Genomic DNA, 15,890 nt, shown 5'->3' on the forward strand with positions numbered 1-15,890 from the left:
CTGTCCTGGAACTCACTTTGTAGACCAGGCTGGCTTCGAACTCAGAAATCCGCCTGCCTCTGCCTCCCGAGTGCTGGGATTAAAGGTGTGCGCCACCACGCCCGGCTGTAAATTGTTCTTTTAGTTGTCGTAAATATTCTTGAAATTTTTGGTAATTTCCCCCTTCCCCAATTTTCTGTTTTCTTATATTCTGAAACTTTTTAGGCCATTGGATGAGTCCTGTACTCTTTAAGAACTTTCTTTCCTATTTCTTCTTTGTTGTTTTTTGTTTGTATTATTCTTTAGGAAAATTTCTTAGTTTTTTTTTTTAAATATATTTTTTAATGTATGTAGGTGTTTTGCCTGTTTGTATGTCTGCATATGTGTGTGGTGAGTCCATGAAGTCCAGAAAAGGGCACTGAATCCCTGAGAGTAGGGTTCTAGATAGTTGTGAGCCACAGTGTAGAGGCTGGGAATTGAATCTAGGTCTTCTTAGCCACTGAGCCACCGGCTACATTTTGACTTTCCCAGAACTCTTTCCTTTCTGAATGCTCCCCCTTCCCCTTAAATAGATAGCATGGTGCTTGTCATGGGTATGATATACATTTTGTTTCTGGAGAGTTTAAGTATAAGTCATGTGTATCCTCAGCTCCATGATAGTCTCTTTGTAGCCCTGAGCAGCCTAGAATTTGCTGTGTAGACCAGGCTGGTCTTGAACTTGCATGGTCTTTCTGCTTCTGCTTCTCAAGTGCTAGGATCACAGACATGTTTCCACCACACCCAACATAAAGATGATTTTAAAAACTGTGTATAATCTGATTGCTCTGCATGGTTCCTCTGCTGCTCCTGTGTTTGCTTTGGCCTTTTGTTACACACTTGTCTTGGTATTTAGAGGGTTTTGTAGTTTTAGGCTCATATTTATTTAATAGCAGGCGTTTATAGGGCAGGTAGGTGTTGAGAGCCTTGTGGGATGGGATGATTCTGAGGGTGGGTCTTTAGTGCTCCTCTTTCTCATTGCTGATTGTGCTGTAGAGAGGGCAGTGTGGGGATGAACAGAAAGGATGTTCTGAACAGGGCTGAATGGTGTATGCCTCTAAGCCCTGCACTAGCGGAAGGGTCTCTTGAGTTCAGGGCCAGCCTGGACCATGTAGAGAAAGAAAACTAAAGAACCCAGCCAAACAAAACCTTTATGGTAGCTCTCTGAAAATGACATTTGAAGTGTAGGCCCTGGAATAATAAAGAGACCACCGTGCTCTGTAACTGCGTTTTCAGATAGCCTCCTCCTTGTGAGTTTGTGGTTTCACCCTGATCCTAATAATCTCATCCTCCCCCTTTAACAAAAAGGTACGCTGCAGATCTACTTGCTCAGAACCTTCTCTTTCCCTGGTTAGTATGTCTTTCTAGGCTTTATCTCTGTTTAGTATGTTAGAATGCTCACCTTCTCTGTTAATTTTGATGGCATATTTGAGATTTTTATACATAGTTTTGTAACTTTATTTCATTTATTTTTGTGTGTTGAATAAATAACCATGCTTTCTTTAAATGTAGGGACAAACTCATAAATGAGCTTTTTTAGATAATGGCACTGTTGTAGGGACATCATAGGATATCCTGACACAGCCCTGGATGGTTCATTATCAGTCACCCGATGAGTCCTTTTGATATGCTCAGGGGACATTATAACACTGGAGGTATCAGCATAGTGCTGTATAGTATAATATAGAAAAACTCTGAAAGTAGAGTATGTATAGTCTTAATGACAAAAATCTAGTCAGTGTGTAAGCACTGCACATAGCCATCTTCATTATCACAGCTACGCTGCCCATAGTTTGTTATGCTGTGCTTTTCCATGACCTGCCGGCAGCATGTGGTAGACGTATTTACATTAGCATCATCGTAAGTGAGAGCAGTGCCTGTGCCACAGTACCAGACTTCTGCTGAGCCATTGTAGAACAGTAAGTTTTCAGTTCCACTCTAATCTTTTGGAATCATTGCTCTGTGTGTGTGTGTGTGTGAGAGAGAGAGAGAAAAGAGATTAGTTATTTACTTAAACGTCATTATGTGATGCATGACTATAAGTAAATTAGAAGTAAAGTTTAGTATGTATCAGCCTTTAAGCTCTAGCCTAGGACTTAAATACCCCCCCCCCTTTAATTCCTTACCCTTCCATCGATGAGTATTTTACTTTTTACAAGTTCACCTATGTTGCCCTCCTGCAGGCACTGTTAGGAAGGACTACTGCCAACAGTGGAAGACAGTCCATTTTATCATACTTCTTTTATATTTGATATATTTCAAAATTAAATAAGTCAGAAATAAAATATTTTAAAAACATTTCTTCTGGTGTTGAACTTTTTTTCCTTTTTAAAATCAATTTCTTGCTTTTTGTATGTGTATGGGTGTTTTGGTGGCATCTATATTTGTGCACCCGGGAGGCCAGAAGAGGGTGATGATTCACCTTGGAGCTGGAGTTAACAGATGGGTAGCTGACACATGGGTACTAGGACTCAAACCCTGGGAGAGCACTGAGGCGATTTTCTAGTCCCTTTTGGTTTTCACTTCCTTGTTCAGAACATGTGTTTATTTATTTTTTCCCCACATTTCATTGGTCTTGTGTGTGCTTCTTTGTGTCTTTGTGGTTCTCTGTCTGTCTGCTCTGTGTGTGTTTGTGCATGTGAAGGTCAGAGGACAGCCTGCTGGAGTTGGTTCTGTTCTTTCGCTGTACAAATTCCAGGAATTGAACGCAAATGGACAGGCTTGGCAGGCAGCAGAGGCTGCACATGCGCACATCTCACCAGCTCTGGACTGGCTTGGCAGGCAGCAGAGGCTGCACATGCGCACATCTCACCAGCACCCGTTTGTTTGAATGAAGTTTGTTTTGTAGTCTGGGTATTTCTCTTTTGCCTGTCATGGTTTAGAATCCCAGGTTCACTTTAACTTACATAGATTGTTCTTTATACAGAAGTAGATGTTTGGTTTTATTCTCTTTAAAATCAGAATCATATGCATTGGCTTATGATATATGTATATATTATACATATTATATCTAAATTATGTATATATAGCTATGTTATATATACATAAATGTTGCTTTTAGCTAATTTTTATTGTCAGAAAATACATAATTAATTTTGCCCTAAATAAACCCCTACAGTTAGTTACTTTCCATAAACCTCACTCTGAGAACTGGATACTCTTTACCTCTCGCTTTCCTTCTCTTGTCATAAGATGGCCGCCATGTTCAGACATCACAGCTGCATCCATAACAGGTCAGTGAGGAAGTGAGGTGAAACTCAGAGTGAGAGCCAGAGCCCTTCAGAACCCCTGTGGGTTGTATGTGTTGAGTGGCAGCCCTGACTGCAAAGAGGGGGAAGCGAGACAGCAAGGAGGAGAGCTGGCTGGTGTCCTGCTGCCTGCCTGCCTGCCTGCCACAACTGTTGCACGTCTTTCCTGGGGGCTCCAACGCTGCACGTTGGCATCTACTCGCTTCAGACTTACACAGTTATGTCGCTGTTTCAGGACTCCAGTTCAGTCGTAGAGTGGACTCAGGCTCCAAAGGAAAGAGCTCATCGAGGATCGGACCACCAGAACAGTTATGAAGCAGAGTGGGACATGGTTAATACAGTGTCATTTAAGAAGAAACCACATACCAATGGAGGTATGAATTACATCTTTGAGATCTTAAACTGAACAGATGTGCAAAGAAATGCTTTAATATTCCTCAACCACGAAGGAGGATCTGATCCTTTCATGTGTGTGCATAATAACTAGTTCTGTCCTATTTTTATTTTTTGTTTTGTTGTTGTGACTGCAAAAGAGGATTTAAAAATACTCATTCTATTTTTTAATTACTAATAGCAGAGTAAGAAACACTTAAAAAATAACTTTGATAAACTCTGGGTGATAATTGCACATCTGAGCTCAGCACTGGAGGCTGAGGCAGAAGGAGCCTGAGTTCAAGGGCAGCCCGGCTACACCGTTAGTTCCAGGCCTGGAGTCTCAAAACAAAGTACTCCATACATGCTTTCCTTAATCTAGTATTTAAAAAGCGTGTTATTTTACCCTGAGGCAGCAGGGGAGACGGAGTATACTATTAAACTGGGTCATTCGGACTCTTAGGACTTTTTTTTTTTGGTAGCTCATTCCAGTGTCTTCCATATGTTCAGAAAAATAGCACATATTCCACAGAATTCATGTATTATACTAAATATCTAGCTCACATGTGATATGACCAATGTATTTACGATTGCTCATTAAGTCAAAGGCATGTGCCACCACCTCCCAGCAAGGAAGTAATTTATCAGTGCGTTTAATCCCGCAGACAGTTCTGCTGTGACACTGCCATGTGTCTGTATGCTTTTGCCTCTTTCCCCTGGTCTGTTTTCTTTTCTTTTCTTTTTTTCTTTTTTTTTTTTTTTTAAAGATTTATTTATTTATTATATGTAAGTACACTGTAGCTAATCTTCAGACACTCCAGAAGAGGGAGTCAGATCTTGTTACGGATGGTTATGAGCCACCATGTGGTTGCTGGGATTTGAACTCTGGACCTTTGGAAAAGCAGTCGGGTGCTCTTACCCACTGAGCCATCTCACCAGCCCCCTGGTCTGTTTTCTAATAGTCCTAAGGAATCGGTTCTTTTCCTTTCCTTTCTTTTTCCATCTTGAGATAGGGTCTCATTATGTAGCCCTGGCTGGCCTGGTGCCCAGAGGTCCTCCTGCCTCAGCCTCCCCAGTGCTGACACTAAAGGCGTAAGAAATGATGCTGTGTCTAAGAAGATAATTGCTAAGAAATTGAATTTCTTGAAACATTTTATGAAACATTTTAGTACTGCATATAAGAGAGTTTGGAGGTTTTATTTTATTCTTTTCACACTTAGCTTTTACATTTTTACTTTGTACTCCCCTTCCCCATGATGTATAAAGAAAACTTAGAGCACACTTTTAAAAAGTGGATGATGGAAGCCTCATTTACTTGGTTTTCATAAAAACACTGCACATTATATTTCAAATTCTTTGCTTTTCTAAGATTAGTGTATTGAAATGACTTACTTCCAGAAGAACAAACTTTTGTGACTAGAATTCCAGCCCAATAAATTGTCGTATTGTTGATGTGAATTCTGTTGAAGACATACAGAGACTTAGTGAGCTGTTTTATTGTATGTTTGGCTGTTCACTGTCCCTGTCTAATGTATTGGAGGGACTGTACATGTTCATGCAAACTACTTTCTTTTTTTTTTTTTTTTAAAGATTTTATTTATTTATTTATTATATGTGTTTACACTGTAGCTGTCTTCAGACACTTCGGAAGAGGGCATCAGATTTTTCTTGTGGATGGTTGTGAGCCACCATGTGGTTGCTGGGATTTGAACTCAGGACCTTCGGAAGAGCAGTCGGTGCTCTTAACCGCTGAGCCATCTCACCAGCCCACTACTTTCTTTTTAACTTCTGTCTTAACAAGAAAGCATGTTCTGAATTAGCTCTTGGCCTCTTAAGTTTTCTCTCGGAGCTATTTCTGTCGCGTTAGCTGGTGACTGCAGGGTTACTTGCAGACTACTTTTACGCTGACATAGTGCGGATTTTTCTTGCATTTATTGAGCATGCTTTTGATTACCTCATGTGTTCTAGCCACTTGAGATGTACCTGGAAATAAGAAAGGTACTTCCCCTCTCCCCTTATTTTTATTTTTATTTGGATAGCCTTCCCCTATCTCCTGCATTGCCCTGGTTGCCCCAGAACTTGCTGTGTAGATCAGTTGGCCTCAGAGATCTTCTTGCCTGTGTAAAGGCCTGTGTTGCTGGGCATTTGGTGTGGTACATGCTTGTAATTTTAGCTTTCCAAAGTTGGAGGCAAGTGGATCAGATGTTGAAGGTATCCTCATTACATAGTGAGTTTGATGCTAGCTTGAAAGACATGAGATCCTGTCTTTCTTCATCACATTTTACTCTGTACTGCATAGTGTATTTGAATTTGTTTATAATAGGATAGCTCATTTTAAAAGTTTTCTTTAAGAAATGTTATGTGGCCATTTCTACTGTAGGTGAAAACTGTAGTAATATGAATGTACAGTGTATCCCTGGGTTAGACAGATAACTGCTGGGCAAAGGTGATGAACACTCTCAGGACCTTTTAAAAAGATGAAGAAAGATATTTTGCCCCATTTTCTTGTTTTTAAGATGCTCCAAGCCATAGAAATGGGAAAAGCAAATGGTCATTCCTGTTCAGTTTGACAGACCTGAAGTCAGTCAAGCAAAGCAAAGAGGGTATGGGCTGGTCGTATTTGGTCTTCTGTCTGAAGGATGACGTCGTGCTTCCTGCTCTGCACTTCCATCAAGGAGAGAGTAAGCTACTGATCGAGTCTCTTGAGAAATATGTGGCATTGTGTGAGTAAGTACCCAATTGTTTTCTACTTATTTAAGCAGGAGTGTTAGAGTAATACTTGTCACTGCATGTCAGTAGCCCGAGGACACACAGGTGTGAGCACACACAGGGGTGTCAGCAACTTAGTTTCTGCATTAGTGATTGAATAACATTTAGTATTTTGAGTAAAACTTCTTGTCAATTTATTAGCTTTTTCCATTTTAAAATACCATTTATATATAGTCGTGCTTGTGTGCACCCGTGGATGCATTTATGCAGTGGCATTCATACCTAGGCCGTTGGTTCTCCCCTTCTACCGTGTGAGTCCTTGGGATTGAATGCAGGCCATCCAGGCTGGCAGCAGGGGCCTTTCCACCAGTCGTGTGGCCCATATGGCCTTTTTGTTTGTTTGCTTACTTGTTTTCTAAGGGAAGATTAGTCCAAAATTTTTATGTAATTTAATAATGATGCCTCAGTAATTATGAATTGTGTTTTCTTAATTTACCTTTATTTTTATTTTAAATACACAGTTTGTAAGATTGGTACTTTAAGTCAAGCAATTCTTCTTCCTTTTATAAAATTGTAAATTGGCCTGGCGTGGTGGCGCACACCTTTAATCCCAGCACTCGGGAGGCAGAGGCAGGTGGATTTCTGAGTTCCAGGCCAGCCTGGTCTCCAGAGTGAGTTCCAGAACAGCCAGGGCTACACAGAGAAACCCTGTCTCAAAAAACAAACAATGTAAGTTAGAAAACAAGGCCCTCTCACTTTGTGAACACTCTGTCTCCTCTATTTCCTGCCTGTCTGGCACACAGTCCCTCTCTTGCTCTTGTTCTCAATAAGCACTTCAGGCGTTCCTCAGAAAAGACTGCCCTGATCACTCAGTTGTGAATGAAGCAGGCGTGGGCCTCTGAGATGGGATGTCACGAGTGAAGTGACAAGTGAGCGACAACATGAAGATGAGATAAAGGAAGTGTGAGGCTGTGACGGGGAGCTTTATGTAACATACAGAGAGGTCGGTGAGTGAGCAAAGACTCAAGAATAGGCAGGTCCAAGGCAGTCCTGAAGAATGCTTGAACCGTTAGCATGGAGGGCTAGAGAGATTTGGTAAGGAAGGAGGTTTCAGTTGGAGAGAAGAGTGGAACATGCCCCAGTCTCAGCGACGGTCAGTATCACAGACTCGGCAGCTCGGAGCAGGGAGGGAGTAACAGGCAAGGCCCTAGTGAGTAAATGGCGGGTCGTCTTAGCAGGCTCTGCTGTCATCACATGAGTTAAGGTCCTGCACTAGGACACTGACAGATACGATCGAGATTATCAGTGGATTTTGTAGCAGGCCCCTCTCCACTCTGCATGAGTCAGACGTTGGAGGTGTAGGCTTAGCTTGCTTTTGAGACAGGCCCTTGCTCTGTAGCCTAGGTTGGTCCTTTCTCAGCTTCCAGTGTGCTGGGATTATGGCTATGCACCAGTGTGTATGGCTCAGAAGGAGACTTAGCTTTAAGCACTTTGTTTTAAATGTGCTAGACCAACAATGTCCTGCACTGTGTACAGAGAAGAGGTCAAAGTGGTCTTAGGAAAACATTTGAAAGTTGTTTGAATTTGAAGGATTCCTCAGTGCAACACTTCTGTGGTTGGTAAAACTGGGCCTTGGCATAGCATATAAGCTCTCCCTCCCCTCCTCTCCCCTCCCCTCTCCCCGTGTGTGCGTGTGTGTGCGTGTGTGTGCGTGTGTGTGCGCGCGCGCGCGCGTGTGTGTGTGTGTGTGTGTGTGTGTGTGTGTTTTGTTTGAGATAGGGTCTTAATGTAACCCAAGCTAGCCTTGAGCTTGATATATAGCAGAGGCTAACCTTAAACGTTTGATCTTCCTACTTTTACTTCCCAAGTGTTTGGGTTACTGTGGTGTTCATATATTAAAGTTTATCACATGGCATAGCGTCCTTTATTTGAGCCACATGGTTTCTGAGTTCCTGAAACCACCTAAACGTTTTCTTGTTCTTAGGTCATTTATATACGCTATTGGTCCTGTTCAGAGAAATCTCCTTTTCTACTTTCTAAGGTCTCAAGTTTCTGCTTTCCCAGAGTGACTTTCCTGAATTCTTCCTCTCCCACTCATGCTCATTCTGTCTCTCCTCCTCCCTGTTCCATGTCCTTGATTGCTTTTCTCATGCCACTGAAGAGGATAACTTTGTCTATTATGATGGCTAGTTTTATGTACCTGTGACACAAAGTAATGTCGTTTTGGAAGAGGGACCCTCAGTTGAAAAAATGCTCCAACAAATAGGCATATGAGCAAACTTGTAGTTCATTTTTTTGATTGACGATTGATGTGAGAAGATCCAGCTCACGGTGGGCAGTGCCACCCCTGGTGGTCTATGCGCTGAGCCACAGAGGTAGAGCAAGCCAGTGACCACCACCCACCATGGCCTCTGTGTCAGCTCCTGTTTCCAGATCTGCTCTCACTTTTCTCTCCCCTCCAAGTTGCTTGTTTTTGTGGTGTTTTATGATAGCAGTGAAACCCCAAGATATTGCTTTATTTTTTTGTGTGTTCTACTCTAGAAAAGTAAACTTCAGAAGGCTAGAGATGGTATCTTGTTTTCATTTTTTCTTTGTTCCTACCCATAATGCCCAGTATAATATAGATGTCCAATTAAAGTTGAGTGAATAAATGATAATTATGTTTGATATATACTTTTGAAAGAGTATTACAAAAATATTTCTGTATAATTTCAAAGAGAAATGGGAGATTGGTAAAATGTCAGGTCATAGGATGTTTTTATACTAGATGAATTTAAAAATAGAAACACTTAGTGGGCTATTCCTGGTTGTCAACTTGACTATATCCAGAATGAACTACAGTCCAGAATTGGAAGGTTCGCCTCTGGTCCTGATCTTGAGGATCCTGATCTTGAGGCTGAGCGATACAAGTTTCTGACCTGGATCTTGGCTTGGAGATCTTGAGGCATAGTGCCTATGAATCCCAGGAGACTAAGACAAGGAGATCTCTGAGTTCAAGATCACCTGGGACAAAGCAAGTCCCAGATCCACTCTTGGTGGCGCACACCTCTAATCTTGGCCACACCTTCTGCTGGAGACTACATAAGGGCATTGGAAGAAGGAGGATTCTTTCTTCTTTGACTGCTTGCCTTGTGGGACTGAGCAAGTGCTAGATCCTTGGACTACAGACAATTCCCTTACTCTATAGAGAGACACAAATTCTGTGACTCTAGAGAATCCTGGCTAATACACTTAAGCAATTGAGTGTGTCGTGGTCATGTTATGTAGGCAGTATGTAAAGAGAGAGGAAAAGTGGAGTGAAGGTGCAGTTGTCGGGGAGATGGAAGCACGTGGCCTTGTAGTTCATACTTCCCATGGGAGCCAGCTCACTTGCTGTATAATTGGGCACAGGAGAAGCACATTCTCTTTGGTAGGAGGATCCAAGACCGAAGAGAGGCCTGTAGAGTGTTACAGCAGCCATGCGTTGTATTTGCCTTATCTCCCAGACAGGTCTCCAGGAGGAGAGTGGTTCTTTTTTTTTTTTTTTTCTTCTGGTTTTTTGAAACAGGGTTTCTCTGTGTAGTCCTGGCTGTCCTGGAACGTAGACCAGGCTGGCCTCGAACTCAGAAATCCACCTGCCTCTGCTCCCAAGTGCTGGGACTAAAGGCTTGCTCCACCACCACCCAGCGGAGAGTTTCTTAAGAAGTACTTCTCGCAGGGCATGGTGGCGCATGCCTTTAATCCCAGCACTTGGGAGGCAATATAAAATATAAAAATATAAAAATTCATAAATTTGATCAACTATACATATTCAGGATGTCTTCCCAACTCAATTAGACCTATCTAGATAGTCACAGATAACCCCCACAAACTTAAGCTTTGTCTCCTATGTGATTCCAAGTTCTATTAACTTAATAAACAAGACTGACATCTCATCCTAATGGCATTGACTCCTTAAGTATTGTTTTCCTCCCACTGAACAGGATCTTGAAATGGGTGAGCAGAGAATGCTATCGGTCTTGGGACAGACTGGTCTATAAAGCTAGAAAGATGGAGGCCAGTGGTCTTGGGACAGACTGGTCTATAGAAGCCAGAAAGATGGAGGCCGGTGGTCTTGGGACAGACTGGTCTATAAAGCCAGAAAGATGGAGGCCAGTGGTCTTGGAATAGACTGGTCTATGGAGGCCAGAAAGATGGAGGCCAGCAGTGCATGCTTTGCCATTTCTTTTTTTTTTTTTTTAAATTTATTTATTTTTTAATATGTGTGTATACACTGTAGCTGTCTTCAGACACTCCAGAAGAGGGCATCAGATTTTTGTTATGGATGGTTGTGAGCCACCATGTGGTTGCTGGGATTTGAACTCAGGACCTTTGGAAGAGCAGTCGGTGCTCTTAACCGCTGAGCCATCTCACCAGCCCATTCTTTGCCATTTCAGGTTCTCTAGCTTCTTGGTGAGTATATAATGTTGAATTCATATAGTAAGCTTTTATTATCATTTAAAGTTCTGTATTCACTTGAAGAAAAGAATGTAGTTGTTCAACTGCAGATACGAAGAAGAAATCACCATATTACCAACATGTAACCACAGATACTTTCCTGGAAACTCAAGTGTTTGTTAGGATGTGTGGGAAGCATTTTAATTCTATTGAATTGTTTTCTAATACAGACAGTGTTTTTTGTTTTTTGTTTTTTCCCCCCACATTACTACATGAATATCTAAACAGTAGAAACTTTTTCTAAAAAAGCAAAAATGGCTGTTTTATCATATCACACTAACCATAGTTTATGTGTATAGGTGTTTTGTCTGCATGTATGTGTGTGTATCATGTTCTTGCCTGGTGCCTGTGGAGGCCAGAACAGGGCATCAGATTCCCTGCACTGGAGTTACAGACTATTGCTAGCTGCCATGTGGATTCTGGGACTCAAACCCAGGCTCTTGAGAAGAGCAGGCAGTGCTCCTAATAGATGAACTATCTCTCTGTTTCTGCATTGACTTTTTCCTTTAAATTGAGTCTTGGTTGATGTTGGTTGCAGTGCTGTTACTGTATTTTATTAGTACATATTTATTGGACAGTAACAGTATAAAATAGCTTCTGGGTCAAATCCATGCACAAACATTGTTCAGTATGGTTTCTGAGTCTGTTGGCTCCTGTTGGAGCTGGGAAGTACGTCAGAATTTTTAGGTGATATACTTAATATTGCAATTTTTTTTTCCCTTAACTTTTTGCAAGCAGTGTTACAATTGCTGGTGCTAACATCACTTAAAGTTCATTTTAGTATGGCATTAAGTTTTAAAATCTTTTTTAGCAGCCGGGTGTGGTGGCCCATGCCTTTAATCCCAGCACTCAGGAGGCAGAGGCAGGCGGATTTCTGAGTTCGAGGCCAGCCTGGTCTACAGAGTGAGTTCCAGGACAGCCAGGGCTACACAGAGAAACCCTGCCTCGAAAAACCAAAAAAAAAAAAAGAAAAAAAACTTTTTTAGCATGAGAGATTAGCTTCCCAGAATACATAGTTTGAGATTAAATCAGTGTGATAACTTGGCAGTTATAAACGTGTTCTGAAAGCCAGTCCTTTCCAGTGAAGTGGCCTGATAGTGCTCCCTCGTTCACTCTGTTTTCTAACACTTTGAGGACTTCCTTCAGGGTAGTTCAGCCTTACATTTCTTCATCATTTCCCCAAAGAGGACCTGCAGTATCCGTCAGGGAGTGTACAGTATTAACAACTGAAATACTTAGGGTAGGAAGATAAGTGGCTGCTGGTTTGTGATGCAGTCACATCTCCTGTGGTCAGGTTAAGGGGTCACTCTGATGCTTTGGAGCTGTAGAGCTGGCTGACTCCAGTAGCTGGAGAGTACACATTTTATTCCTTTCCTGTAGGTCAGACAATGCTTTTACTTTCATTTTTAATTAAGATTTTGAGTGACTTAATGTAATTTATTGTTAGAAATAAAATAAACCAGCAGCAGTAAATGCTGTGCTAGAAGGAACAGTCCCCACACGTGCACATCATCTGCTTTTCTGGTGCACATTTAAAAGTCGACCTATTGTAACCGTGACTTGCTATAAGAAAATCCATGGCTCTGCATTTTAATCACCTGCCCTAGTTTCAGAAAGACATAATGAATGAAAATGTAATATGTTTTAATTGCGCCCCTGTGATGGTTTATATATGCTTGACCCAGGGAGTGGCACTGTTAGGAGGTGGGGCCCTGTTGGAGTAGATGTGACCTGGTTGGAGTAGGTGTGTCACTGTGGGTGTGGGCTTAAGGCCCTAGTTGCCAAAGACCACCCCCACCCCAAACACACTGTGTATTAGCTTCTATCGTCTTTAAAGGATCCAATATTGCTTATAACCACGTTTGGAAAAGATCCTGTTTTGGATTTCGTATCTCCTCTAGCATTTCTGCTTTATCCTGTTATGTTAGAATCAAGACGAGATAGCTGTTATTGAAGATCTTATCTCAAACATTTGTAATAAACTAGATGTGTATTGCAGCAGAGAACATTTAGTTTTTATTTTAAATATAGTACATTTATAGATTGATTACAGCTAACTTACTAGGCCATAAACAATAGAAGACCGGCTGGTTTGTCTGATTCTGTGGAAAGCACAGTGTACTCTGTGGTTACTGAGGAGTGTGCAAAGAGACCTTTCCTTCAACCTTTAATAAGAAAACTAGAACTGTATGGTCACTGAAAACATGTATGCATGTGTGTGTAAACACTTTTGAATGTATGCATGTATAGCTATGGTCTGCTTGTGGACGTTGTACATCGTGGTGCGGAGCCTAGTGCGCACCACGATGTACAACGTCCACAAGCAGACTTTTGAATGTATGCATGTATAGCTATGGTTATCATCATTATCAAAGAACCTTCATAGTTTTTGTTTTTTTTTTTTTTTGGTTTTTTCGAGACAGGGTTTCTCTGTGTAGCCTTGGCTGTCCTGGAACTCACTTTGTAGACCAGGCTGGCCTCGAACTCAGAAATCCGCCTGCCTCTGCCTCATAGCTTGTATTTTTAAACATTTTGTATTACTTACAAGCTGTGGATCAAATTTGGAAACCATTTCAAAATATGTTTCTTATTTTGTATATATCACATACTTGAATCCTACAGTTTGGTTTCACTCGTTTTTTTATAGCAAAGACATACATATTGTAGACTTTACTATTGTAAATTTTATCTAAGGATCCAGTTTCATTGTAACATAAGCATCTTGACTTTCCCTAGAATAAAATCATAAAAATAGGTTTGTTACATTCCATTTTAAGATGTAATATTTTGATTGGCGAGATGGCTCAGTAGTTGAGAGAAGTTGTGATTCTCACAGAGGAACCCGGCTCAGTTCCCAGAACCCACACATACCACTCACAACCGCCTTAATGAAGATTTTCAGAGTCTGATGCCCATTTCTAGCCTCTTGGTACCAGGTACACACGTGTCCTACATACATACATGTAAGCAAAGTGCACACACAATAAGTGGTGTATGTCTTTAATTCTAGCACTTGGTGGCGGCGGCGGCGGCAGTGGGGGGCAGATGCAGGTGGATCTCTTGAGTTCGAGGCTAGCCTGGTCTACAGAGTGGGTTCCAGGACAGCCGAGGCTACACAGAGAAACTTGTCTCAACAAACACAAGTTTAATATTTACTGTTTCATGAAGTTTTTTTTAGTTCTAGGTATTTGCTAATAGGGAATTTTTTTACTAAGAAACTTCTGGAGCTAGAGTTGTTTTTTTGTTTTTTGTTTTTAATGCACTAGTAATTATTCAGGAGATAATTGAAATATTGTGGTAGTAATTTCTAAAAATCTCCATTTCTATTTATAGGTCGCCACAAGATAGTAGAACACTTCTTGTCAATTGTCAGAATAAGAGTCTCTCACAGTCTTTTGAAAATCTTCTTGATGAACCAGCATATGGCTTGATACAAGTATGTTGTTATAGTCCTTTTTCTGTGTATCAGTTTGATTCTGTCATTTGTATTCCTCCTCCCCCGGTCTCAGACCACAGAGTGAGCAGGCGTCGTCTGTGATGTTTAGGGCACAGTACTGTGTGGTTTTACAGAGTAATAGTTACTATTGAGCCAGGTCTTTCCTTTCTCATAGTGCTGAAATAAGGCAGCAGATTGTAATTATGCTTTTCATTCATGTGAAGGATCACAGAGTAAGATACTTCAACTTAATGATTAGTTTAGAAAAAAAAAAAGCAATCTGAATTTTTGTTTTACTTCTCAGTAGATAGTGTGGATATTAGGATGTATCCGATTCTTCAGAGTGTGTTTAGGTAGAGTCTTGCTTTTAACCAAAAGCACTCACTGAACCCGTGCAGGGCCCCTGAGAGTGGTCAACCCTTCAGCCACTTGGCACATGCCGGAGTGCTTGCTAGGATTCTGGCCCCTTGTCTTGACTTCGGCCGTGTAAAGATTAACAACATAAATGGAGAGTTGAGAAACAAGTCGGACAAGAGGATCTTCTCCTTAAGAAACCGTTCTTCTGAGGAATGGCTTAAAAAACAACTGTCTGGGCAGGCTCTAGGAACAACCCGAGGACTGGACATAAAAAAGACTTTTCAGGCCAGCTCTGCCCTAGACATGGTTTTTGATGTGAACAGCTAATTTAGATCAATTAAACTATCAGCTCTTACCTAAATAAACTGAGCTTTTAAATTTATCTATCAAATATTTTGTGGTAGTGTGGTAGTGCACACTTCAAGAAATACATATCGTATTTTCTTTATTTTTTATTTATTTATTTTTTTTTGTGAAGGCAGGCCTGCTAGACAGAAGAAAGCTGTTGTGGGCCATTCACCACTGGAGAGTAAGCCCCGTGTGCATTCTGTATGCAGATTGAGGCCTGCAGAGCATTTGTTGATCAGCAATTCAATCAGTAGCATTGATTTGTCATCTATTACGCTATTTTAACTAAATGGTTTAAATTTAAAATTTCTTTCTAGAAAAAAACCCAAAGATAATCATAGAATACTCTGTTTTAGCTCTGATTTCCCTCCTTTTAGAAGCTTTGCTTTTTTGCCACTTATAGGATAATTTGTTTTTTATTTTTTAAATTACTAATGCTAATATTTTTTTCTACTACCTAGAAAATTAAAAAGGATCCTTATACAGCAACCATGGTAGGATTTTCCAAAGTTACAAACTACATTTTTGATAGTTTGCGAGGCAGCGATCCCTCTACACATCAACGACCACCTTCAGAAATGGCGGATTTTCTTAGTGATGCTATTCCAGGTCTCAAGATAAATCAGCAAGAAGAACCAGGATTTGAAGTCATCACTAGAGTGAGTGGAGATAAAGTAATCTAGTTCTTAACATTATAGTAGAAGAATGCATAGTGACTACTACAGAAAACGAAGCTCCTTTTTCACGTGTGACTTCTGCAGCCCACACATAATAGCTTGGTTTGCCGATTTGTTCTCATATGCTATCACTCCATTAACGCCTCATCTTCTGTGATGGCCTTTTGGTAGTTGCTTTGTGGAGTGCAGAGAAGTAGAAGGAATGCTGATCAGCCTGTCGCCTGTTAGGTTTGTTTGTAATTTGCCCATTTC

At 41.0% G+C, this 15,890-nt stretch overlaps 1 protein-coding gene across 2 annotated transcripts in view; it reads left to right on the plus strand.

Moving 5' to 3' along the window:
- Tbc1d15 (TBC1 domain family member 15) overlaps nt 1–15,890 on the plus strand; it is a 56,842-nt gene that overhangs the window by 17,303 nt on the left and 23,649 nt on the right. The window contains exons 4-8 of one of the 2 annotated variants that reach the window (XM_021205854.2): nt 3,499–3,637; nt 6,152–6,362; nt 14,154–14,256; nt 15,092–15,142; nt 15,423–15,620. In XM_021205854.2, the coding sequence (XP_021061513.1) occupies nt 3,499–3,637; nt 6,152–6,362; nt 14,154–14,256; nt 15,092–15,142; nt 15,423–15,620 (702 nt within the window). The remainder of the gene's footprint in view (nt 1–3,498; nt 3,638–6,151; nt 6,363–14,153; nt 14,257–15,091; nt 15,143–15,422; nt 15,621–15,890) is intronic. The other variant, XM_021205855.1, reaches the window with a different exon arrangement.

The sequence above is a fragment of the Mus pahari genome, chromosome 9 (genome assembly GCF_900095145.1).
Source record: "Mus pahari chromosome 9, PAHARI_EIJ_v1.1, whole genome shotgun sequence".
Classification (NCBI taxonomy): domain Eukaryota; kingdom Metazoa; phylum Chordata; class Mammalia; order Rodentia; family Muridae; genus Mus; species Mus pahari.